At 44.3% G+C, this 26,638-nt stretch overlaps 1 protein-coding gene across 2 annotated transcripts in view; it reads right to left on the reverse strand.

Moving 5' to 3' along the window:
• Window positions 1-25,386, reverse strand: part of acsbg2 (acyl-CoA synthetase bubblegum family member 2) — a 38,289-nt gene extending 12,903 nt beyond the window's left edge. Inside the window, exons 1-4 of one of the 2 annotated variants that reach the window (XM_041839420.2) lie at window positions 25,265-25,386; window positions 15,136-15,274; window positions 14,207-14,322; window positions 7,144-7,412 (exon numbers count right to left, since the gene is read on the reverse strand). In XM_041839420.2, the coding sequence (XP_041695354.2) occupies window positions 7,144-7,412; window positions 14,207-14,322; window positions 15,136-15,251 (501 nt within the window). In that variant the 5' untranslated portion in view covers window positions 15,252-15,274; window positions 25,265-25,386. Of the gene's footprint in view, window positions 1-7,143; window positions 7,413-14,206; window positions 14,323-15,135; window positions 15,275-18,296; window positions 18,473-25,264 lie in introns of those variants that run through there. The other variant, XM_041839419.2, reaches the window with a different exon arrangement.
• Window positions 25,387-26,638: the final 1,252 nt, after the last annotated feature.

Here is a 26,638-nt window from a genome sequence, read left to right on the forward strand (position 1 = left end):
CTCTCAGATCCACCTCTACGCAGACGACACCATTTTTGTATACATCTGGCCCTTCATTGGACACTGTGTTAACAAACCTCCAAACGAGCTTCAATTCCATACAACACTCCTTCAGTAGCCTCCAACTGCTCTTAAACACTAGTAAAACTAAATGCATGCTCTTCAACCGAACGCTGCTTGCACCCGCCCACCCGACTAGAATCACTACTCTAGACGGGTCTGACCTAGAGTATGTGGACAACTACAAATATCTAGGTGTCTGGTTAGACTGTAAACTCTCCTTCCAGACTCACATTAAGAATCTCCAATCCAAAGTTAAATCTAGAATCGGTTTCCCTATTTCGCAACAAAACCTCCTTCACTCATGCTGCCAAACATGCCCTCGTAAAACTGACTATCCTACCGATCCTTGACTTCGGCGATGTCATTTACAAAATAGCCTCCAACACTCTACTCAGCAAATTGGATGTTGTCTATCACAGTGCCATCCGTTTTGTCTCCAAAGCCCCATATAATACCCACCACTGTGACCTGTACGCTCTTGTTGGCTGGTCCTCACTACATATTCGTCGCCAAACCCACTGGCTCCAGGCCATCTATAAATCACTGCTAGGCAAATCCCGCCTTATCTTAGCTCATTGGTCACCATAGCAACACCCACCCGTAGTCTGCGCTCCAGCGGGTATATCTCACTGGTCATCCCCAAAGCCAACACCTCTTTGGGCGCAATTCCTTCCAGTTCTCTGCTGCCAATGACTGGAACAAATTGCAAAAATCTCTGAAGCTGGAGACGCTTATCTCCCTCACTAACTTTAAGCATCAGTTGTCAGAGCACCTTACCGATCACTGCACCTGTACACAGCCCATCTGAAATTAGCCCGCCCAACTACCTCATCCCTATATTGTTATTTATTTTGCTCATTTGTATCCCAGTATCTCTATTTGCACATCATCTCTTGCACATCATTCCATTGTTAATACTAAATTGTAATTATTTTGCACTATAGCCTATTTTATTGCCTTACATTTACATTTACATTTTAGTCATTTAGCAGACGCTCTTATCCAGAGCGACTTACAGGAGCAATTAGGGTTAAGTGCCTTGCTCAAGGGCACATTTACGTCATTTAGCAGACGCTCTAGTCCAGAGCGACTCACAAATTGATGCATTCACCCTATAGCCAGTGGGATAACCACTTTACACTTTTTTTTTTTGGGGAAGGATTACTTTATCCTATCCCAGGTATTCCTTAAAGAGGTGGGGTTTCAAATGTCTCCGGAAGGTGGTGAGCGACTCCGCTGTGTGTGGGGGGAGGGGGGGGTAGAAGGATTACTTTATCCTATCCCAGGTATTCCTTAAAGAGGTGGGGTTTCAAATGTCTCCGGAAGGTGGTGAGTGACTCCGCTGTGGGGTGGGGGGGGTAGAAGGATTACTTTATCCTATCCCAGGTATTCCTTAAAGAGGTGGGGTTTCAAATGTCTCCGGAAGGTGGTGAGCGACTCCGCTGTGTGTGTGGGGGGGTAGAAGGATTACTTTATCCTATCCCAGGTATTCCTTAAAGAGGTGGGGTTTCAAATGTCTCCGGAAGGTGGTGAGTGACTCCAATAACTTGCTAAATTTGCACACTGTATATTATATGTATTTTTGTTGTATTTTTGACTTTGTTTTGTTTTACCCCATATGTAACTCTGTGTTGTTGTTTTTATCGCACTGCTTTGCTTTATCTTGGCCAGGTCGCAGTTGTAAATGAGAACTTGTTCTCAACTGGTTTACCTGGTTAAATAAAGGTGAAATAAAAAAATAAAAAAAACAAATTCTGGGCCCCTCCGAGTTTCCCGTGCCAGTGTGCTCCGGACAGGCAAGAGATAAGAAGTAAATCAGGTATTTTATGAGGTTTCCACTGGATCAGAGCATTACATTTTTCCCTTTCACGCCGAGTCTCGGTGGTTGTCGAAAGGGAGAGAGCTGGATGCCTTCTATGCTCGCTTCGAGGCAAGCAACACTGAACCATGCGTGAGTGCACAAGCTATTCCGGTCGACTGTGTGACCACGCTCTCCGTAGCCGATGTGAGTAAGACCTTTAAACGGGTTAACATTCACAAGGCTGTAGGGCCAGACGGATTACCAGGATGCGTACTCAGAGCATGCGCTGACCATCTGGCAAGTGTCTTCACTGACATTTTCAACCTCTCCCTGACCCAGTCTGTAATACCTACATGATTCAAGCAGACCACCATAGTCCCTGTGCCCCAAAATGCCAAGGTAACCTGTCTAAATGACTATCACCCTGTAGCACTCACATCTGTAGCCATGAAATGCTTTGAAAGGCTGGTCATGGCTCACATCAACACCATCATCCCAGACACGCATACCGCCCCAACAGCTCCACAGATTACGCAATCACTATTGCACGCAACACTGCCCTTACCCACTTGGACAAAAGGAACACCTACGTGAGAATGCTGTTCATTGACTACAGCTCAGCATTTAACACCATAGTGCCCTTGAAGCTCATCACTAAGCTAAGGTCCCTGGGACTGAACACCTCCCTCTGCAACTGGATCCTGGACTTCCTGACAGGCCACCCCCAGGTGGTGAGGGTAGGCAACAACACAGCCGCCACACTGACCCTCAAAACAGGGGCCCCTCAGGGGTGCGTGCTTAGTCCCCTCCTGTACTCCCTGTTCACCCACGACTGCGTAGCTGCGCACGACTCCAACACCATCATTAAGTTTGCCGACGACACAACGGTGGTAGGCCTGATCATCGACAACGAGACAGCCTACAGGGGGAGGTCAGAGACCTGGCATTGTGGTGCCAGGACAACACCTCTCCCTCAACGTCAGTAAATCAAAAGGTGCCGATCGAGGACAACAGGAAACGGAGGGCCAAGCACGCCCCCATTCACATCAACAGGGCTGTAGTGGTGCGGGTCAAGTGCTTCAAGTTCCTCAGTGTCCACATCACTAAGGATCTATCATGGTCCAAACACACCAACACAGTCGTAAAGAGGGCATGACAATGCCTCTTCCCCCTCATGAGGCTGAAAAGATTTGGCATGGCCTTCAGATCCTCAAAAGGTTATAGATCTGCACCATCGAGAGCATCTTGACTGGCTGCATCACCGCTTGGTATGGCAACTGCTTGGCATCCGACCGCAAGGCGCTATAGAGGGTAGTGCATACGGCCCAGTACGTCACTGGGGATGAGCTCCCTGCCATCCAGGACCTCTATACCAGGCAGTGTCAAAGTAAGCCCCAAAAAATTGTCAGATTCCAGCCACCCAAGCCACAGACTGTTCTCTCTGCGACCACACGGCAAGCGGTACCAATGCACCATGTCTGGAACCAACAGGACCCTGAACAGCTTCTACCCCGAAGCCATAAGACTTCTAAACAAAATAGCTAATCAAATGGCTACCCGGACTACCTAAATGGACTTGCTCTTGCACACACACTGGACTCTACCCACATACTCACACATACTTACACCCAAACACACTTTCAACATACGCTGCTGCTACTGTCTATTATCTATCCAGTTGCCTAGTCACTTTACCCCTACCTATGTGTACAGTACATAGCTACCTCAATTCCCTCGTATTCCTGCATATCGACTCTGTACTGGTACTCCCTATATATAGCCATGTTACATATATACAGTGGGGAAAAAAAGTATTTAGTCAGCCACCAATTGTGCAAGTTCTCCCACTTAAAAAGATGAGAGAGGCCTGTAATTTTCATCATAGGTACACGTCAATTATGACAGACAAAATGACGGAAAAAAATCCAGAAAATCACATTGTAAGATTTTTAATGAATTTATTAGCAAATTATGGTGGAAAATAAGTATTCGGTCACCTACAAACAAGCAAGATTTCTGGCCCTCACAGACCTGTAACTTCTTCTTTAAGAGGCTCCTCTGTCCTCCACTCGTTACCTGTATTAATGGCACCTGTCCACAACCTCAAACAGTCACACTCCAAACTCCACTATGGCCAAGACCAAAGAGCTGTCAAAGGACACCAGAAACAGAATTGTAGACCTGCACGAGGCTGGGAAGACTGAATCTGCAATAGGTAAGCAGCTTGGTTTGAAGAAATCAACTGTGGGAGCAATTATTAGGAAATGGAAGACATACAAGACCACTGATAATCTCCCTCGATCTGGGGCTCCACGCAAGATCTCACCCCGTGGGGTCAAAATGATCACAAGAACGGTGAGCAAAAATCCCAGAACCACACGGGGGGACCTAGTGAATGACCTGCAGAGAGCTGGGACCAAAATAACAAAGCCTACCATCAGTAACACACTACGCCGCCAGGGACTCAAATCCTGCAGTGCCAGACGTGTCCCCCTGCTTAAGCCAGTACATGTCCAGGCCCGTCTGAAGTTTGCTAGAGTGCATTTGGATGATCCAGAAGAGGATTGGGAGAATGTCATATGGTTTTTTGGTAAAAACTCAACTCGTCGTGTTTGGAGGACAAAGAATGCTGAGTTGCATCCAAAGAACACCATACCTACTGTGAAGCATGGGGGTGGAAACATCATGCTTTGGGGCTGTTTTTGTGTAAAGGGACCAGGACGACTGATCCGTGTAAAGGAAATAATGAATGGGGACATGTATCGTGAGATTTTGAGTGAAAACCTTCTTCCATCAGCAAGGGCATTGAAGATGAAACGTGGCTGGGTCTTTCAGCATGACAATGATCCCAAACACACCGCCCGGGCAACGAAGGAGTGGCTTCGTAAGAAGCATTTCAAGGTCCTGGAGTGGCCTAACCAGTCTCCAGATCTCAACCCCATAGAAAATCTTTGGAGGGAGTTGAACGTCCGTGTTGCCCAGCGACAGCCCCAAAACATCATTGCTCTAGAGGAGATCTGCATGGAGGAATGGGCCAAAATACCAGCAACAGTGTGTGAAAACCTTGTGAAGACTTACAGAAAACGTTTGACCTGTGTCATTGCCAACAAAGGTTATATAACAAAGTATTGAGAAACTTTTGTTATTGACCAAATACTTATTTTCCACCATAATTTGCAAATAAATTCATTAAAAATCCTACAATGTGATTTTCTGGATTTTTTTTCTCATTTTGTCTGTCATAGTTGACGTGTACCTATGATGAAAATTACAGGCCTCTCTCATCTTTTTAAGTGGGAGAACTTGCACAATTGGTGGCTGACTAAATACTTTTTTTCCCCACTGTACATATACATATATACACACAGTACAAGTCAAAAGTTTGGACACACCTACTCATTCAAGGTTTTTTTTCTTTATTTGTACTATTTTCTACATTGTAGAATAATAGTGAAGACATCAAAACTATGAAATAACACATGGAATCATGTAGTAACCAAAAAAGTGTTAAACAAATCAAAATATTTGAGATTTTAGATTCTTCAACGTAGCCACCCTTTGCCTTGATGACAGCTTTGCACACTCTTGGCATTCTCTCAACCAGCTTCATGAGGTAGTCACCTGGAATGCATTTCAATTAACAGGTGTGCCTTGTTAAACATTTGTGGACTACCTGTTTTGGTTACTACATGATTCCATATGTGTTATTTCATAGTTTATGTCTTCACTATTATTCTACAATGTAGAAAATAGTAAAAATAAAGAAAAACCCTGGAATGAGTATGTGTGTCCAAACTTTTGACTGGTACTGTATATATTCGTTATTCACCATGTATTTATTCCTCGTGTCACTGTTTGCATTAGATTTTTTAAAATCTCATCTTCAACTCTGCATTGTTGGAAAAGGACCCGTAAGTAAGCATTTCACTGTTCGTCTACACCTGTTGCCTACGAAGCATTTGAATATAGTAATTCTCAATGGATGTAAAAACAGACTTTGTTAACCTGCCGTTTGAGGTTAAGAAAAAATTACATTGAGAAGCTCCACAGCTCATTAGTGGTGGTGAGTTAAGACAATCAGGAATACTAATCAGACATCTCCAAATGGGCACATTTATATATTTGCGCGCAGGCCAGGTAGCCTCGCAGCCTCCGCAATGGATTAGTCCACTGAGACAGGCGCTAATCCGACAGGTGTCTCTTGTGTACCATGAAAAAACAAACAATTTGCAACTGCTCTACTAAAGAAATTCACATTTTGCAATGGGGCTGAGAGAAAATGTGCAGTTTTAAAGCAAATTTCCTGCATTTCTACACATTTTGCCATGGCTTATGCTGTGTTCTTATGCCATCTGAGTGACTCAAACATAACAAAATCAATGGGGCCCCAATGCCATGACATTTTGGGCATTTCTGATTCTTCCTAACTGTCTAGTTTTGATTCTGGTGGTTGTTAATTCTCAAAAGATGATCCTATTTAAAAATATATATATAGCTCCATTATCTTTTCTACATACTGGTTTTAGTCATATAAGTTCACACCAAAAACATTTTACCATCTCAAATATATATTTTTTAACATTTTTGGAGTGGCAGCTCAATTTAGCAGCAGCAGCCCACAGTGGATAAACACTGGATCTCTTACATGTCACCACTCACGCTCTTAAAGAGAGTGTACCATTTTCTATGTAATGCATCTCAATAGGAAATAGTGCTTTTTACAAAGAGTAGAAACCTAATATTCCACATATGACTTTGTAATTTCAATGACAGGTATCAATATTCTAGCTTTCATAATAAACACGTCTTAACAGGATTACATATTCGTTTCTAGGGCACAACACATGCTTCATAAGTAGATCAAATTCTTATCGGCCCAATCTCAATCAATGTAAAAATATATTTGGTGCTCCTAAATTGTATGATGTGCTCCTAAATTTAAGTCCACAGTGGTTCTCTTTTGCTTTTGTTTTTCTTCATATCTGGTTTGAGGATACATTGTTGCCTTGCCAACATAACTTTTTCTCATACTTAGGTTTCTCTGTTGCGATGTCGCATTTTAGGAACTGATGTCGATAAGCCTTTCTTATGACTGGAGATCTGGAGACATGAGCACCAAGAAAGTGTTTAATCAAATACAATATTCTACAGTTCTCATCTGTATGTAACCCTCAATAACTATAAACATTTGTCATTATGGGTTTTCTATTGCCACATTGTTCTGACATCCAATGTACAGCAGTCAAGTGTCAGTAGTTGATCTATGTGTTTCGTCTCACCTTGAGGAAGCTTTTGGCAGCTGTGCGGCAGGCCTGGTAGTACTCCTGGTAGTTGATTGTCTTGGTCTGCTCTCCCTCCTTCCAGCCCAGGGCAGTGTAGCTGCCAAACCTCTCCACAGAAGTCTTAAACATCTGGTCTATGGTGAGTGGGGGCTCAGAGGCAAAGCCTGACTCCCCCATCCTCAGCTTCACCTCCCCGTCACCGCACGATGTCCACAAGTCCGGCTTAGCCACCGCCAGGGACAGAGAGTCTGGCCGCTGGGCACTCACTGAGGGAGAGGAGAGAGACGGGTTTAGTTTTTTACCAAGGCAAGTCAAGTGAGAAGGTAAAAGGAAAGGTGCGTTTTGTTTTGTGATCTTTGCTTAGACTTAAACTTTGTATAGCACCTTAGAAAATAGGAATATTGAGGGGATAAATTGTGTGAGCTGATTTGAGGGCTCTCTTGCCCTATCCTGCCAGTTTGGTGATGGTGATGGGCATACATTGATTTGCCTGTGTCTGAAGGCAAATCAATCTGTCAGATGGATCCCAAACCTGTCAGGAAGTCAAACTAATCACTTTGAATGGCGTGCCTCCTGCTTACACCGGCACTCACAGAAATGAGCTTAGACCCTCTTTCGGGACAGGATGGAGGCTGCTCTGACTTCTGGTCTTAAATCTCAGTAGCAGTTTGTTCTCTTGTGTTTCCTCCTCTTTTACATTTTTGTCATTTAGCAGACGCTCTTATCCAGAGCATCCATTATTTTTTTCCCCCACACTGTCAGGAATACTAATCAGACAAATGGGCACATTTATATATTTGCGCGCAGGTAGCTTTTGTCTGCATTGTTGGTGGAGAGCCAGATGCAGTGGGTTTAGGTGACCCTGGCCTGGACCCCAGTCTCTACCAGTACACACACACAGGGCCCAGCCCCATATGAGATGCCAATCAGCACACAACGCCAGACACCACAAGGGAGGGCCAGAGAGGGGATCTCAATTACTGCCTTGGCAGCCCCTACAAAGCCCAGGCACACAGACCTCACAAGGAGAGCACTCACTAAAAGGCACTAACAAAACAGCAGGGACTATTATAGACAGTTATTTAGTTATTTTAACCCCTCACACTCGTGGGAATTGGCCTATATGGATTTGGCTAAATTGAAATGTTTCTTACAGAAGAAATATGGAAAGCATATGCATAACCATGTTAGCAATTAAAAAGGAACAGTTTGGAGATTATGGGAAAATTCTTAGACTAAAAAAGGTGAGGACACAACAGTTCACCTGACAAGACTGAATCCAAACATTACACTGTTGATTTTATGTGCATTTTACATTTACTTTTCACCTCATTTGTTGATAATGAAATCTGAAAATACTCTGGATACATTCAGTAACATAAGAATATTCCTGGAAAATGTGGGGTAGGTGCAACACAAGACAAAAAAAATGACAAGGGTTTGAGTGAGAGGTCCAACTGGTGTTTCCAAGTGGCTACACCTCTCCAAAGTGTGCACAGTTCTTAAGTAATTTCAATGCACTTTTATGACTAAAAGAAGAGTCTTCAACCATAAAGGTGCTTTTCTTTTTAGCTCTCCAAGCTGTGCCGTTGAGGAACTAGAGCAAGAAAACGTGTAGTTATTTTGTTTGGAACACAGCCCTGCATCCCCACTTTACACAATTACTGTTGTTTGCGCAATCCAAAAACGGTCCATTTGAAATATCAATCTTGGTCAGGTGGGCATAATTTGAAAGCTTTAGTTTATTTTATTTATTCGAACATTTAAAAAAACAAGCACACAAAAAAACTTGAAAAAGCCATACATGCACATGAGTAAAATCATCGAGGATAACATACAATAAAGTCTGGGACTTATTTCCATTGTGGTCCTCTTAAAAACAAGATGGCTAGGCAAGATGGAACACAGTTGAACACAGTATGACAGCAAGATAATAAAACAAAAAACTAAGAAGAAGAACATCTCATCATTGCAGTTACATCATAGGGGTCATTCATATGGGCACAGAAGACATCAAACAGTTTTGTAACTTCATTTTTAAAGTTGCCCAGTGAGGACGTCATTTTTATGGGCAGATGCAACTCATTCCACTCTGTGGCTCCAGTACACAAGAAAGTACCTTTCCCAGCATTACTCCTGAACCTGTATAAGCACACATTAGCAACACCTGTTCTGCTGCTGTGATTGTGTGCATCCTTAACACGGGGAAAGTAATCAGTTAGATATCTGGGCGCAGAACCATAAATACTCCTGTAAACCAAACCCAGTCTAATATCTGGGACACCCTAGCCTCAACAGGCAGCCAGTTGAGTTCCTGAAAGAAGCTCCTGCCTATGTGAGTACGTGGACTCACCTTCAATACTACGCTGATCAGCTTATTCTGGAGCTTCCCCTTCATAAAGCTTAGATAAGCCCCCAAACCAGGAAGAACTGGCGTAGTCAAAATGGCATTGAATGAGGGCAGTGGCTAGTCCTTATCAAGCAGCTTTGACTTTCTAGCCAAAAGCTTTGTCCTGACATTAACCTTCCCTAGCACTTTAGTGGCCATGCTCACACCTCCCAAGCTTCCATCAAGGATGAATTGCAGGTTGCTAACAGAGGTTTTAGTAGTCAGCACCTCACCCCCTAACTCCACTCTGATTTCAGAGGACCTACTCAATTTAGGTCTGGATCCAAAAATAAGTGCAGAGATAGCTTGTTATCTCCAAGACATTTGCTAATGTTAGTAAGCTCTGTGCTAAGTATGCTCTCCAACATAGTTTTACTTTTGTGAGACACCAGAAGTGAAGAGTCATCCGCATAAAGAAAAAGACAGCAAGAACAAGCATCTTTCATATTGTTAATATACAATAAAAACAGTAGAGGCCCAAGCACGCTCCCCTGCGGAACGCCACAACTTATTGGTTTTGCCTGAGACAGTGAACCATTAACTTCTACTACTTGCTCCCTACCTGATAAATAGGACTTTACCCAGCCTAGAGGGATACTGCTTAACCCCAGTGCCTCCAGTTTGGAGATTAGGAGACAGTGGGTAACTGTATCAAAGGCCTTCTGTAGGTCAAGCAGTACCATTCCACAGAGATTTCCCTCATCAATCTCTTTCCTGATGAAGTCAGTCAAGTAAAGTAGACATGAATCTGTGGAGTATGTTTTTCTAAAACCCGACTGACAATCATACATTAGACTTTGTTTGTTGACATATTCATACATCTGCTCATGTACAACTCTCTCCAGGATCTTTGATGTTATACTGAGGATAGATACTATAATTCCCAGGGTCAGACTTTATCCCCTTCTTATACAGAGGTATAACTTTAGTGTGTTTCATGTCCCTGGAAAGATGCCTTGTTCAAGAGAGAGGTTAACGATGACAACACAATTTCGAGACCTTCATAGAATGCATTCTGATTGGGCGGCCTGTAACACACCCCCAACAAAATCGGCTTGGTTTTGGGAAGGCAGATATCCAGCCAGACAATCTCCAGATCAACGCTTAAATCCTATCTGACGTTATAAGCAATGTCTGATCTTAAATAACATTTACATTTTAGTCATTTAGCAGACGCTCTTATCCAGAGCAACTTACAGGAGCAATTAGGGTTAAGTGCCTTGCTTAAGGGCACAGACAGATTTTTCACCTAGTCGGCTCGGGGATTAGAACCAGCGATCTTTCGGTTACTGGCACAAAGCTCTTACCCACTAAGCTCTTACAAACGCACATATCCCCCCACTGTTCCGATTCTTCCTGACAGAGTAATTGCCTATCTCAATTTCTGAGTCACAAACAGATGAATCCAACCATGTTTCTGTAAAACATAAGACACCCACCTCTGATTTGCGAAACAACAGGCGTATCTCAATCTTCGGTAGTAGGCTTTGGACGTTTAAGTGCACAAAATGTAAACCTTTCTTCCCTAAGGCCTCACTGAATTCCCAATCCACTTGTAACTCGCCTCCCACTGCACTGCCTACGGTGGCCTCTCTGCCACCATGGAGCACACGTCCCCAGGTGCTGCTCCGTCGTCCTCACCACCATGTCCCCAGTCTCTCGCCTCTGGTGGCCTCCGCGCCGCTGCGGACCCCCCCTCCTCTTGTGCACTCTCCGTCCTAGGTAAGTCCTCTGGTCCCACTCCACCTTCAATACTCACACACTACGCGGGTACAGCATACAGACAGCAAAGGTAATTTTCATTGACCCCATGCCCAAAGCTAGGCGTTGCATTTCAGATGAATCCACTCCGCGCATTCCAAACATACCAGAGCTTTGCTGTTACTCTTAATCCAACGTTCGCAAGAGGAGCATGGGCATTGATGGTGTTTGTGATAAACTGAGGTCCAGGGCATTGATGGATATCACCCGATAAGAGAAGGCATAGAGTTATTATAAGATCGCCACCATTAATTTGAGATTTCAGACTGGCTTTCGATGATCGTTTTGGTTTGTGCCAAGGTGCTATGAAAGTTTGGTAAAAAGAATTCCTTCCAAATCCGAAGTGCTGGATGCAATCAAGTGTTGGCATGACTGAGAAATTGCAGATGCAATTATTTTCAGTGATATAAAAAAAATAAAAAAGTGCTGCCACCATGCCGAACTTGCCGGTCGCCATTTTGTCTACAAGCTTGTTCTATTGCCAACATGACTAGCTAAATTATAAAATACGATACTAGAGTGTTAGGCTTTCAAAAGGCAATTCAGAGACGCAGATCGTAATTTTGGGGCACATGTCATGAGCGCATTCAGATGCGTGGTCAGCGGCAAAGTTTCTTCACAATACAACAAACATACTGTAGGCTCATTCTGTTCATGACTACCCAGGGTATAACGCCATTTCATCTTGTAACTATACTGAACAAAAATAAAACATGCAACAATTTCAAGGTTTTACTGAGTTAAAGTTCAAATAAGGAAATCAGTCAATTGAAATAAATTCATTAGGCCCTAATCTATGGGTTTCACATGACTGGGCAGGGGCGCAGTGGGTGGGCAGGGGCGCAATGGGTGGGCCTGGGAGGCAATATGCCCACACACTGGGGAGCCAGGCCCAGTCAATCAGAATGAGTTTTTCCCCACAAAAGGGCTTTATTACAGACAGAAATACCCCTCAGTTTCATCAGCTGTCCAGGTGGCTGGTCTCAGACGATCCCGCAGGTGAAGAAGCCGGATGTGGAGGTCCTGGGCTGGCGTGGTTACACGAGGTCTGCGGTTTTTGGACGTAATGCCAAATTCTCTAAAACGACGTTGGAGGCGGTTTATGGTAGAGAAATGAACATTCCATTCTCTGGCAACAGTTCTGGTGGACATTCCTGCATTAAGCATGCCAATTGCACGCTCCCTCAAAACGTGAGACATCTGTGACATTGTGTTGTGTGACAAAACTGCACATTTTAGAGTGGCCTTTTATTGTCCTCAGCACAAGGTGCACCTGTGTAATGATCATGCTGTTTAATCAGCTTCTTGATATGCCACACCTGTCAGGTGGATGGATTATCTTGGCAAAGAAGAAATGCTCACTAACAGGGATCAAAACAAATTTGTGCACAACATTTTAGAGAAATAAGCTTTTTGTGCGTATGGAACATTTCTGGGATCTTTTATTTCAGCTCATGAAACATGGGACCACTTGTTGCGTTTCTATTTTTGTTCAGTATACATCACAGTGATCATAAACGTTGGCACTATATTACATGAGTTTTATGACATGGAAATGTGAAGTGCACATTTGGACTTGCTTGTATGACATCAAAGCAGTATTTATTATAATCCACAACGTCTCATCTTTCAAAATACATCAAGTCCTTGTAATTTACAGCATCCCCCCCCCCCCCCCAGAATTTGAAAAAGTTGCCAAATTATCGGGAGGGATGGGGGCATGGTGCTCAAATTCAGAACGTCTGGCAGTCAAAACCCATACAGAGCTGTGAAGCGGAGACCCTGAGCTCTGACGTCATGTATAACATGTTACTGTACAGCCACTGCGTTCCAATTTAGGCCCTTATCAATGACTAAATCTGCCATTTTCAACCTGTATACAGGTAGGAGTGTAAAGGGTTAATGGGGGCCATTCGCCAGAGACAAACAGAAGCTCTAACTCACCTAGTACTATTAGCAATCACGTTTGAGTCTTAACAGCAATTTTGCAAAGGTCACTATGATAAGACTAGAACTATAGATAATCCCTGTCAATATTTTGAAGTGCGTGAAAGCTTTACTTAGATAAGGGGACCTACTCTCTCCCATGTTCTGTGTCGACTATGAAGCCTTTGAAAAGCACTATAAAATGAAAAGATCAACAGTGAGTGAAGCGTGGGGTCATGTGACCTTGTGTTAGGCTGACCCCGTTTCCAAAGTGCGCTCTGTTTCTGTGTGCTGTCAACAGGACAGAGCTGTGGGTAGAACCTTCTGGGAGTTCAGACAGGACTGTTTATCACCAAACACTTCTTTAATAGTCAACAGAAGCACATAGCCACGGTCATGCTGCCACTCAAGCCAGGTCCTGATTCTACGGTTATTGGACTGCACTTCAGGTGGATGGATGGTGGAGGAGAATGCCCTACTGATTTAGCAGTAACATAGAGTTTACTGACCAACTGACACAAACCTCAACTGAAATGTGCTTTTAATGAAATGTGTGAATACCTTCATTTAGGATGGCATAGACCTATTTATTCTAATTTGGGGTTTTATACATGCCGGTGTACAGCTTATAAATAGGGTTGTCATACCGAGTGTGTGTGTGGAATGTTGAAGATTGAATGTTCTTGACTTGATTCAGAGGAGACAGGAAAGGGAAGTTTGCACGTACTGGCACCAAGGGTGGACTTCACTTCCCTTAGCTCCATTTCCTCAAAGTTCAAAAGGGGACAATTAATTTGGTCTACCTCAAAATGAATGCACTGGTAAAACTTCTGTAGCCAAGTGCCAACCTCGAGTGTGAACTACTATGTTTGTGTACGCTCTAACTGTTGTAACCCTGTTTCCTAAATGTATTTGTGTCCCATGTAAATGCTCTCCTTGTGGTGTTTGCCATGTAAATATGTGTGTGTGTGTGTGTCAGCTCACCTGTCTGTGTGTGTGTGGGCCGTCCAGTAGGGATGTCTGTGGGATTGTTGGTGAGCTCAGTGTTGGCCCCAGTCTCCGCTTCCCTCTCGCCAGCTGACTCCTCCTCTGATGACTCACTGAGGGGAAAAATGTTATAAACAATATTAAGTAGATTCCCAGTCCTGTCCTGTTGAACTCTGCTGCCACGTCTAAGATGGATGGAGGAAGCCCTTCAGTGTGTCAGAGGCTAACGTCCCCAAGAATCCATCTTGTAAACTGACAGCAAATTGTCTCTAAACCTATTTACATTACTGACATGACAAAGTGTAAGGACTGTTTTTTTGTCATCTTTGTGTGATATAAGTAGGTCAAATATCTCTGTGAGCTGTCATTTAAAGGGATACACTATAAATACAAAAGTATGTGGACACCCCTTCCAATTAGTGGATTCGGCTATTTGAGCCAACTGTGAGCCAGGCCTAATCGCCCAACATCAGTGCCCAACCTCACTAATGCTCGTGGCTGAATGGAAGCAAGTCTGCAGCAATGTTCCAAAAATCTAGTGGAAAGCCTTCCCAGAAGACCAACTCCATATTAATGCCCATGATTTTGGAATGAGATGTTCGACGTACAGGTGTCCACATACTTTTAGTCATGTAGTGTATTTCGAGCTATTGGCAATGAGGCCCTTTATCTACTTCCCCAGTATCAGACGAACTTGGGGATACCATTTTTATGTCTCTGCTTTCAGTATGAAGACAGACTCTGGGGAAGTAGATAAAGGTCCTCATTGCCAAAATCCCGAAGTATCCCTTTAATGTGGGAGTATTATTAAGACCGTGACAGGGTGCAGGTCATCGTTATTCCTGTGTGACGAGAGCCTTTCGATCAACAGTCTAAACATGAGTCACGCCATCGGACCAGAGAATGGTTTCAGGCCAGGTACATACTTGGCTGTGGAATCCATAGTGACATCATCCAGTGAGGCGATGCTGTCCCCGGTGCCACAGGATGACTGCAAGTTGCTGTCGTCCCTGGGTGGGTCCATCACCACGGCTGTGGACATGGCAGCGGGCTCACACACGATCACTGGGGGGGATAGAGATAGGGGACATGGTAAGAAACAGCATGACTCATTCACACAACATGACACACGCAAATCTTGGGGCTGCGTTTGAGAGAGTGACAAATGTGACACAAAGAGCACTTCCTTACAGTAGCACCTGCTTCTTGGCCACACAGTGGAACTGTCAGTAGCATGTGACAGCCAAACGGCACACAAGACTCCCACCACTGTGCTGTCACAGGGTCATGCTCTGGTCTCCGGATAAACATAACACATGGTCTCAGAGTCATTACACTTCTTGAAGATCACTCAGAGAAGCTAAATTGTTTTGACTACCAAATGCTTTTATGGACATCTTTTTACAGCAGTCTTTCACAAGGCCTGACAAAATGGCAACAGTATGTATCGACAGGACTCAAAATGTACATAGATCCAAGAGCTCCTGTAGACTGAACTGTGCTTTTGTCCCCATAAATCACTGTTTTTGAACAATGAGGCGTCCGTTTAAGTAACTTCTTTCAGCCAAAACAAATGAACCATGTTTATTCAGTGTGGTCCTTTCCCAAATCAGCGGAAGCCTAAATGAACATTTAGGCCTAATCGTGTTATGAAACCCCCTTTCAGAGATATAAAGCCATGTGGACACATGACGACAGGCGGGACAGCAGAGGTTGCATAAGATGGACTCATTTGGGTTGGCTGGTTCATCTCATCCTCTGGTTATTGAAATTCAATGGCTCCATCTGTGTGAAAGACACACAGACCCAACCAGAGCACAGTTCGGCCCCTGTTGATGATCCGTTTGTTCCAACATGGCACAGGAAACACGTCAGCGCGCTAAAACAATAACCACGACTGCCCCACTAACACGTAACTTCAGCCCACTCTCCACCAGACTCGGCCCCCTTGTTGGAAAGCCAACACCGGCCGGGCTCCTGTTTGTCTAGGCCTGGCTCGGTGCATTGAAACCACATACCAGTGGCCCTTTCGGCCTATTGTGGAATGGGCTATCATAGTTCACCAGCTGAGGACAACTGAGCAGGGGCGGGAGGAAAGAAAACAGCCACCATGGGGGTCAGAGCAGGAACACAAATATTCCCCTGAGCCAGGGCCAGGGTGCAGCCAGACCTCATTAAAACCCAGTCAATTTTATCACCTAGTGTTGAGTGGTTGGTCGTAACAATTTTGAAACGGCTACAAATGTAGGAGGAAAAACCCTCACACTCAAAACCAATTTGCTGATTTATGGTTCATTCATTGGCCGTAGCTCAGCAGATCGATAGATTCTACCTCCCTGCTCCCTCCCTCAGAGGCACTGCTGTTAACCTTGACAGACTTCACCTCATCATTACCCATTCCTGCAGAGCCGGTGAGCTCACCGCTTACACCACAAACCCCCTACAATAGCTACCCTTTTACGCTCTTCCTCCTTCCACAGAGCAGCTGCAGATTCACCATGCTCACACACACTCGGACAGCTGTGGCCAGGGTTCACGCTGCATGGCTGTAATGTATTCTAGTGTGGGAGTTGTATTGTGAGTTGTCCCTGGGGGTTGGGAGGGGGCCGACATGCCTGCATTGGGGGTGGGTGCTATAGCCTACAGCTCAGAAAAATGCTGGCTCACACGTCCAAACGATGTACCTTAATATTCTCTCTCGACCAAGGCTGTGTATTTGCCTTCACAATACGCTCACCAATACAAGTCAGACCAGGGGGTAAAAAAAATCAATCAAGGTACTTCCTTGTTGTTCCTTCTCTCCTGTTGATTAAGCCCGGAATGCGGTCACCGCCCGACCCCTAGTCCCCAGAGGAGCAGTTCATTGTAATGCCTGTTGTACAACCCTGCCGATGGCCTGCCAGGGAGATACCCAGTGAGCCTTAAGGGAATCGGCTCAGATGGATTTAGCATTGCGCACAGTTTCATCCCGATAGCAACTGACCGCTGCGTTGCACACAATTAAGAGAGGATTAGGTCCCAAACAGTATGTCCTGTACACATAACCGCCACATGATGTCCATTAAAAAAACAGATTGCAAGTAGAGGCTTTTCTTGCAAACTGCTCTAATAGCAACATCAAATACATTTTCAGAAACCAGCATTAACTACAACCTAAACAAATCCTGCCCAAAACTGGGCGTCTCCAAACCCAAGCAGGGGTTCCCCTCTCCCCACACCCAGCATTTAAATACCCCAACTGTAGATCATTTTAGATGCAAAGAAATCACTTGCTACATTCATCTCTTTCTGTCCCTGTACATGTCTCTATCCCAGATGGCAATCTCACCCATTTTTTACATTTACATTTTAGTCATTTAGCAGACGCTCTTATCCAGAGCGACTTACAGATAGTGAGTACATACATTTTCATACTGGCCCCCCGTGGGAATCGAACCCACAACCCTGGCGTTGCAAACGCCATGCTCTACCAACTGAGCTACACGGGACCTTCTGCCTGGAGTTGTTTCCAAGGCTGCTAACCCACTGGGGTGAATCAAGTTTCCATCCATCCACCCAGCAGCTGTTTCTGGCCCCACTAATGCAGTTAAAACTGAGACTTCTCTCTGCCTCGCCCTATCCTGTCTGAGCAGCTGTACATAGAGGGCTGGATGCTCCACCCCAGCCAGCGCATATCTGCTGTCGACATGGGCTAGTGAGGTGGATGAACCAGTACCACATATCAGCCTTTAGAGCTGTGGTACATGAGCTTTTCTGAATTCAATAACATAACTTCAATGTAAGAACTAAACCAAATTCAAACGTGGAACACACAGAGGGATTCAAATTTAAATTTTAAAAATGTATTTTACGTAAGGTACACAGAAACCATCAGTCACATCCTAAAGAAAATGCCACCATGCTAGAGAAATGCCTTCCCACAAGCCAAAGCCAGAAGATTAGGGTTATAAAGATGTATCATAAGTAACAATCAATGTAAACTGTTGCTGGTTGACTTTCAGATCTAGCCTACACAAGTGAAAGGGATACTCCCTCATCACAACGTCTGAATGTATATCTAATTCTAAATCAATGCATAAGGACTTACAGTGCATCCTTGGAAGCAAACTCTTTAGATTCCTTGTTTCAGTTCTGGTTGCCGGTTCTCTGGACTGCTACGGTCTGCTTAAGCACGCTCTATTCAGTCAGCGGCTAGACCCAAAATATGCTGGCCTCAGTCTACTCTGTGTAACACAACATTCATTTTCAAACTACTGGTTTGTCCCTCCTCCGAAACCCCACCCTTTCCTGCAGACATCCTTATACACTTCCCCCACTAGGATGCCAACACTACAGCCCTTCTCATTGGCTGAAACGGCTCACACCACAAGACTCGTCCCCCATATATGGTCATGTCAGCCAAATGAATGCAAGAGGGTGGGGATGGGTGGAATACACTCCCCCCCTTCTCTTCTCTTGGATGATGCTGTGAGGCCCCCACCCAACCCATCCCCCTTACACACTTCCGCAACATACACAAACACACAACGCAGATATGCCGGTTGAGGTTACTACAGGACAAGGAAGAGGTGTTCCTCAGGCCAGTTTGTTATAGCTACTGTATATAGCAGCTGTGCTTTAATGACTTTCCAGAGATAACCTTGCCAACATTGTCAGGCGGACATCTGTATCCTGCTGACCTATATACTGTAGGCTACATCAAATAAACATCCAGAACTATTGGATCATATTGTCTTCTATCAGTCCCATTCATTTATTCGTAGTTATTATATACAGTGCATTCGGAAAGTATTCAGACCCCTTGACTTTTTCCACATTGTTACGTTACAGCCTTATTCTAAAATGGATGAAATAGCCCCCCCCATCAATCTACACACAATCCCCCATAATGACAAAGCAAAAACAGGTTTAGACATTTTTGCAAATGTATTACCAATAAAAACTGAAATATTACATTTTCAGACCCTTTACTCAGTACTTTGTTGAAGCACCTTTGGCAGCGATTACAGCCTCGAGTCTTCTTGGGTATGACGCTTCAATCTTGGCACACCTGTATTTGGGAAGTTTCTCCCATTCTGCTCTGCAGATCCATGGGTTATTTTGGCTTAACAATTTTGCTAATCTAATTTTCATTTTGCTTTGCATGTATAAACGCTCATTTTAAAAAAAATACAAAAAAAGATAACTCATCATCAGCATACTGCATCGCAAGCTCTTATTATGAACTGAATGACATTTTTGGCCAAATCTTTCTGTAATTACACAAAGATATATGGTTCTTAATTTTTTTTCAAGATTCGAGGCTGTAATCGCTGCCAAAGATGCTTCAACAAAGTACTGAGTAAAGGGTCTGAATACTTATTTTAATGTCATATTTCAATTTTTTATACATTTGTAAAACTGATTAAAAACCTGTTTTTGCTTTGTCATTATGGGGTATTGTGTGTAGATTGATGAGGGAAAAAACGATTTAATCAATTTTAGAATAAGGCTGTTACGTAACAAAATGTTAAAAAAGTCAAGGGGTCTGAATACTTTCCAAATGCACTTTATATGATGGTATGTATAGACATTGTGGACAGCAATAGTTGAATAGGATGGCCTTGACTAGAATACAGTATATACACATATGAAATGGGTAAAACCGTATGTAAACATTATTAAAGTGACCAGTGTTCCAGGTCTATGTACGTAGGGTAGCAGCCTCTAAGGTGTAGTAACCGGGTGGTAGCCGGCTAGTGACAGTGACAGTTCAGGGCAGGGCACTGGGTGGAGGCCGACGGGTGATGGCTATTTAACAATCTGAAGGCCTTGAGATAGAATCTGTTTTTCAGTCTCTCGGTCCCAGCGTTGATGCACCTGTACTGACCTCACCTTCTGGATGATAGCGGAGTGAACAGGCCGTGGTTTGGGTGGATGAGGTCCTTGATGATGTTCTTGGCCTTCCTGTGACACCGGGTGCTGTAGATGTCCTGAAGGGCAGGCAATGTGTTCCCGGTGATGCGTTGGGCTGACCACACCACCCTCTGGAGAGCCCTGAGGTTGCGGACGGTGCAGTTGTCGTACCAGACGGTGATAGAGCCTGACAGGATGCTCTCAATAGTGCATCTGTAAAACTTTGTGAGGGTTTTTGGGGCCATGGCAAATTTCTTCAGCCTCCTGAGGTTGAAGAGGCGCTGTTGTGCCTTCTTCACTACACCGTCTGTGTGGGTGGACCATTTCAGATTATCAGTGATGTGTACGCCGAGGAACTTGAAGCTTTTCACCTTCACTGCGGCCCCGTAGATGTGGATTGGGGCGTGCTCGCTCTGCTGCCTCCTTAAGTCCACAATCAGCTCCTTCGTTTTGTTGACGTTAATTTCCTGGCACCACTTTCCCACTGTTGTGTTGTCTGCCAACTTGATTATTACAGGGGCCCCACAACACAGGGGCCCCACGCAGTCATGAGTGAACAGGGAGTACAGGAGGGGGCTGAGCATGCACCGTTGTGGGGCCCCTGTGTTATTGCCTACCACCACCTGGGGGCAGCCCGTCAGGAAGTCCAGGACCACAGGGCGGGGTTCAGACCCAGGGCCCTGAGCTTAAGGATGAGCTTGGAGGGTCCCATGGTGTTGAAGGCTGAGCTGTAGTCAATGAACAGCATTCTTACATAGGTATTGCTCTTGTCCAGATGGGAAAGGGCAGTGTGCAGTGCGATGGCGATTGCATCATCCGTGGATCTGTTGGGGCGGTATGAGAATTGCAGTGGGTCTAGGGTATTGGGTAAGGTGAGGTGATATGATTATTTATTTATGTTATTTTACCCCTTTTTCCTCCCCAATTTCGTGGTATCCAATTGGTAGTTACAGTCTTGTCCCATCGCTGCAACTCGCATACGGACTCTGGAGAGGCGAAGGTCGAGAGCCGTGCGTCCTCCGAAACACAACCCAGCCGCACTGCTTCTTGACACAATTCCCACTTAACCCGTGTCGGAGGAAAGACGTACACCTGGCGACCGTGTCAGCGTGCACCTGGCCCACCACAGGATTCGCTATTGCACGATGGGCTAAAGAATACCCCTGCCGGCCAAATCCTCCCCTAACCTGGACGACGCTGGGCAAATTGTGCGCCGCCCGATGAGTCTCCCGGTCACGGCCGGCTGTGACAGAGCCTGGACTCGAACCAGGATCTCTACTGGCACAGCCTTAGACCACTGCGCCACTCGGGAGGCCCATGTGATATGATCTTTAACAAGTCTCTCAAAGCACTTCATGATGACAGAAGTGAGTGCTACGATAGTCATTTTGTTCAGTTACCTTCGCTTTCTTGGGTACAGGAACAATGGTGGACATCTTGAAGCAAGTGGGGACAGCAGACCGGGATAGAGAGAGATTGAATAGGTCCGTAAACACTCCAGCCAGCTGGTCTGCGCATGCTCTGAGGACGCGACTAGGGATGCCGTCTGGGCCGGCAGCCTTGTGAGGGTTAACACGTTTAAATTGTTTTACTCATGTCGGCAACGGAGAACGAGAGCTCACAGTCCTCGGGAGCGGCCTGTGTCGGCGGCACTGTGTTATCCTCAAAGCGGGCGAAGAAGTTGTTTAGCTTGTCCGGGAGCATGATGTCGGTGTCCGTAACGTGGCTGGTTTTCCCTTTGCAATCCGTGATTGTCTGGAGTCCCTGCAACATAAGTCTTGTGTCGGAGCTGTTGAATTGTGACTGTCTCTGTACTGACGTTTTGCCTGTCTGATTGCCATACGGAGGGCATAACTGGACTGCTTGTATTCGTTCATATTCCCAGTCACCTTGCCTTGGTTAAATGTGGTGGTTTGCGCGAATGCTGCCATCTAACCACGGTTTTTAGTTTGGATAGGTTTTAAATCGTCACAGTGGGAACAACATCCCCTATACATTTCCTGATGAACTCAGTCACTGTGTCAATGTATACGTCAATGTTATTCTCAGAGGCAACCCGGAACACGTCCCAGTCCGCGTGATCAAAACAGTCTTGAAGCATGGATTCCGATTGGTCAAACCAGCGTTGAATAGACCTTAGCACGGGTACTTCCTGTTTGAGTTTCTGCCTATGGGAAGGGAGGAGCAAAATGGAGCCGTGATCTAATTTGACGAAGGGAGGGCGTTGTAGCCATCCCGGAAGGAAGATTAACAATGGTCAAGAGTTTTTGAAGCGCGAGTACTGCAGGCGATGTGTTGATAAAACATTGGTAGCATTTTCCTTAGATTTGCTTTATTAAAGTCCCCAGCTACAATAAATGTGGCCTTAGTATATGCGGTTTCCAGTTTACACAATGTCCAGTGTAGTTCCTTAAGAGCCGTAGTGGTATCGGCTTGAGGGGAAATATACACGCCTGTGACGATAACCGAAGAAGATTCTCTAGGGATGTAATGTGATCGGAATTTGATAGTGAGGTATTCTAGGTCGGGTGAACAAAAGGACTTGAGATCCTGTACGTTACCACAGTCAAACTGTGAGTAGTTAATCATGAAACATACACCTCTGCCTTTCTTCTTCCCGGATAATTCTTTATTCCTATCCGCACGATGTGCCGAGAACCCAGCTGGCTCTATCGACAGGGACAGTATATCCGGAGAGAGCCATGATTCCGTGAAACAGAGTATGTCTCTCTGGAAGGAGATCCACGCTCTGAGCTCGTCTACCTTATTGCCCAAGGACTGAACATTAGCGAGTAATATACTTGGAAGTGGTGGATGGTGTGCAAGCCTCCTGAGTCTGACTAAAAGTCCACTCCAAATACCTCTTCTCCGCCGGCAGCGTTTTGGAGCAGCCTCTGGGATAAGTTCAATCGGTAGAGTTGGGTACGAACAAAGGATCCAATTCAGGAAAGTTGTATTCCTTGTCGAAATGCTGGTGAGTTACTGCCTCTCTGATATCCAAAAGTTATTTCCGGCTGTATGTAATAATGCTAAGAATGTTCTGGGCTTATAATGTGAGAAATAACAAAAAAATATATATACATACTGCAAAGTTGCTTAGAAGCGAGAAACAAGGCGGCCATGTCTATCGGCGCCATCTTTATATAAAGTTGATCAACATTTAAAGCAGCATTACTTACCCATGTTTCCTCCAACTGCAGTGTATGATATGCCATTTTGAAGCTCTGAGTCTGTACTTTTATCCAATGTAAAATCACCATTTGAAATTTTTGGAACATAAGACGGAAGGTCACAAATATTCTTGCTTATAAAACTCATGTAGACTAGTCTATCCGCACTGTATCTGTGAGCTGTTGGCTAGAGCGCGCGTGCCAAGACCAGAGTATGCACATTTGCTATTTAACGCAACAGTTTGACAAAACTATCGGTAGAGTTGAAAATGCGATAGAAATCTCACTACAGTTCTATGCACACCGTATCTTGTATATGTATGTAAACTTCTGTAAATTCCTCTGTATTCTGTCTCTAAATGTTGTTTATTGTTAACAGCACCATATCACCAAGTAAAATTCGGAGTAACTTTGTGTAAATGTTCTTGGCCAATAAAGGTGATTCCGATTTGTTCGTTCTGTCCCCAGTGGCAACAATATGAAGTACAAAACGAATCAATGCAGTTATACTTGTTCTGTTCCAAACAAACAGGGCTGCCTTTGGGCTGAAACAGACTCAGGATTGTACAATTAATTTGAGATAAACATTTCCTCCAACCAATCAATTGGCTTAATAGTTTAACAGGTGTCTGATGACTAGATAGTGGGAATCCCCCTCCTGCATGGTCTCTTTAGGGCAGTTTAGGGTCACAATGCAGAGGAAAACAGGTAAGTTCCCAAATTTCCTTTCAAACTGGATGACCAAGATAAGGAAAGTAAAACTACCTCAGCTTCTGTTGCAACTATTGAACCCAGACTTGAAGCTCAGTGGATGTGGTTAATCTGGTAGTGACTGCATTTTCAAAAATGCAAATGCATAGAGGGTGAGTGTTGATCAAGTAGCTAATGATACCAAGGCTGAGAAAGAGCTTCCCAACTGGGCAACCCTGTTCGGTGAGAATTTGAAAGTCATGGGAACTAGAGAGATGGTTGTTTTGCATTATCACATAGCCTACATGTGACGTAGAACCTTGCAAGGCGACAGCTTGATATATCCAACCTACTTTGAGGGATGAACAATGACTCACAGGAAAATGAAGATGCCCATTAATAAAAGAGACCAGATGTAGAGCAAGATCGCAGACCCACCGCACTATCACATGACCTCTGGTGAGCCCATCTCCCCATAATTCGCGAGGCTGTGCTGCATCCAGCGAGGTTACTGCAGTTCATTGACATCCCCTTTCATATTCACGATTTCGCCATATTCACCGTACAGCGAATCAAGGCTCATTGCGTGGACTGTACAGCAAGTGAAAATTAAATGTTGAGTAACGTTAGACCTGTAAATGTGTATTATTTAGCTAGCTAATCGTTTTATTGCTATGTTATCCTATAATTGGAGACTATATGAAACCAGACATCACCACACGCCTACAAGTATTCAGATTAATAGAAAGGTCTTTATTTAGAGAACTGATGATCTTACGTGGCATGATCAAATAGAGGTAAAAGGTGGCCAGAGGTGGGCATTATTTTCATCAAGGAAAAAAACTACACATCATGGCATGTCCAGTAAAATTAATTTAGAAAATATGTCAAGCTTAACACGTTTTAATATCAATAAATGAATGACGCGCATCCACTCGCTGCTGGTGTACTGGCTGACAACGTTACTGGTCGGCGCGTGCAAAGAAAAGTAGCTAGTAGAATGGCTAATTGTAAGGCTAACCAAAATGGTTCAAAGTACAAGTGTAACAGTTTCAATTAAGATATTCCATTTAAATTCAGAGCAAAATTGTGAAAACTATAACTAGCCCTCTGTATTTACCGGTAAACTAGCTACCCAGCTGGTTAGCTACACAACAATATGACAGTCATTGCATGGCATGTTGAATGAAGAATAGCCCACGTTATCGTTAGTCAACTTGTGTTTAAGTTATTCATATGTCAATTAAAGCAATGTTTGAAGATAATGTTGGACCTTACCGTTAATGCAAAACAAGCCTACCTTTTCCTGCTGGAAATTTCAGTGTTGCAAACTTTGGCGCCGAAGTTGTTTAAGAGTTCATAAGGGAAAGGAAGTCAGTTCACTTGGCCTAGCCTGCAGGTGTGCACGTCAGCTACGGAGAAGTAGAACGAACGGCTCTTTTTGGTTAACGTCTGAAACCGAATCACATCTATGAAAGAGCCGTTCATTTGGCCCCCTGATTTCTTACTACTGCTTTTTGAGCTCCAGACAACGATTATCTGCAGTGAAGATAATTAAAACATTCTCTGAAGATTGTAATTCCTCACTGTAGGAACAATAGATAGTGAGGAGAGCCTTTTCTTGGTCCACACACACATCGTTGCAGTGCATTCATTTTTTTCCCTTCATTTTTTTGCAGGCCATCTAATAATTTGGTCAGGTAAAAATGTATTTGAACTCACATGCCACGATCTGACATAATGACAGACATATGTGTAGGTTTTATTTTAGAGCTGTGCAATTGTTTCATGGTTTTAAGTATTTTTAAGATCTACTGAACGAAGACCTGTTTGGAAGCCAAATGAACGGCTCTTTTAGCTGAACGGAGCCAAATGAGCCGGCTCACTGAAAAGATTCGGAATGCCCATCACTACTAAGAATGACACATTTACACGGAGTAAACCAAACATTACGAACACCTTCCTAATATTTAGTTGCATTGCGCCCCTCCCCCCTTTTGCCCTCAGAACAGCCTCAATTCGTCGGGCCATGGACTCTACAAGGTGTCGAAAGCGTTCCACAGGGATGCTGGCCCACGTTGACTCCAATGCTTTCCACAGTTGTGTCAAGTTTGCTGGATGTCCTTTGGGTGGTGGACCGTTCTTGATACACACGGGAAACTGTTGAGCGTGAAAAAACCAGCAGCGTTGCTGTTCTTGACACAAACAGTTGTGCCTGGCATCTACTAGGCTACCATACCCCGTTTAAAGGCACTTAAATATTTTGTCTTGCCCATTCACCCTCTGAATGGCACACATACACAATCCATGTCTCAAGACTTCAAAATCATTATTTAACCTGTCTCCTCCCATTTATCTACACTGATTGAAGTGGATTTAACAAGTGGCATCAATAAGGGATCATAGCTTTCACCTGGATTTACCTGATCAGTCTTATTGTCATGGAAATAATAGGTGTTCTTAATGTTTTGTATACTCAGCGTATACTGACCACACATTTATATTGGCCATGCGACTTGAACGATTTTTATGGTTTTGTCTAGAAGGGATACAGCTTTTGCTAAAATTGACTTTTCCTAGTTCTAAACCTGCTAGGAAAAGTCAATTTTAGCAAAAGCTGTATCCCTTCTAGACAAAACCATAAAAATCGGGGGTGGGTTTCCCAAAAGCATCG

Source organism: Coregonus clupeaformis, chromosome 20 (assembly GCF_020615455.1).
Source record: "Coregonus clupeaformis isolate EN_2021a chromosome 20, ASM2061545v1, whole genome shotgun sequence".
NCBI lineage: Eukaryota > Metazoa > Chordata > Actinopteri > Salmoniformes > Salmonidae > Coregonus > Coregonus clupeaformis.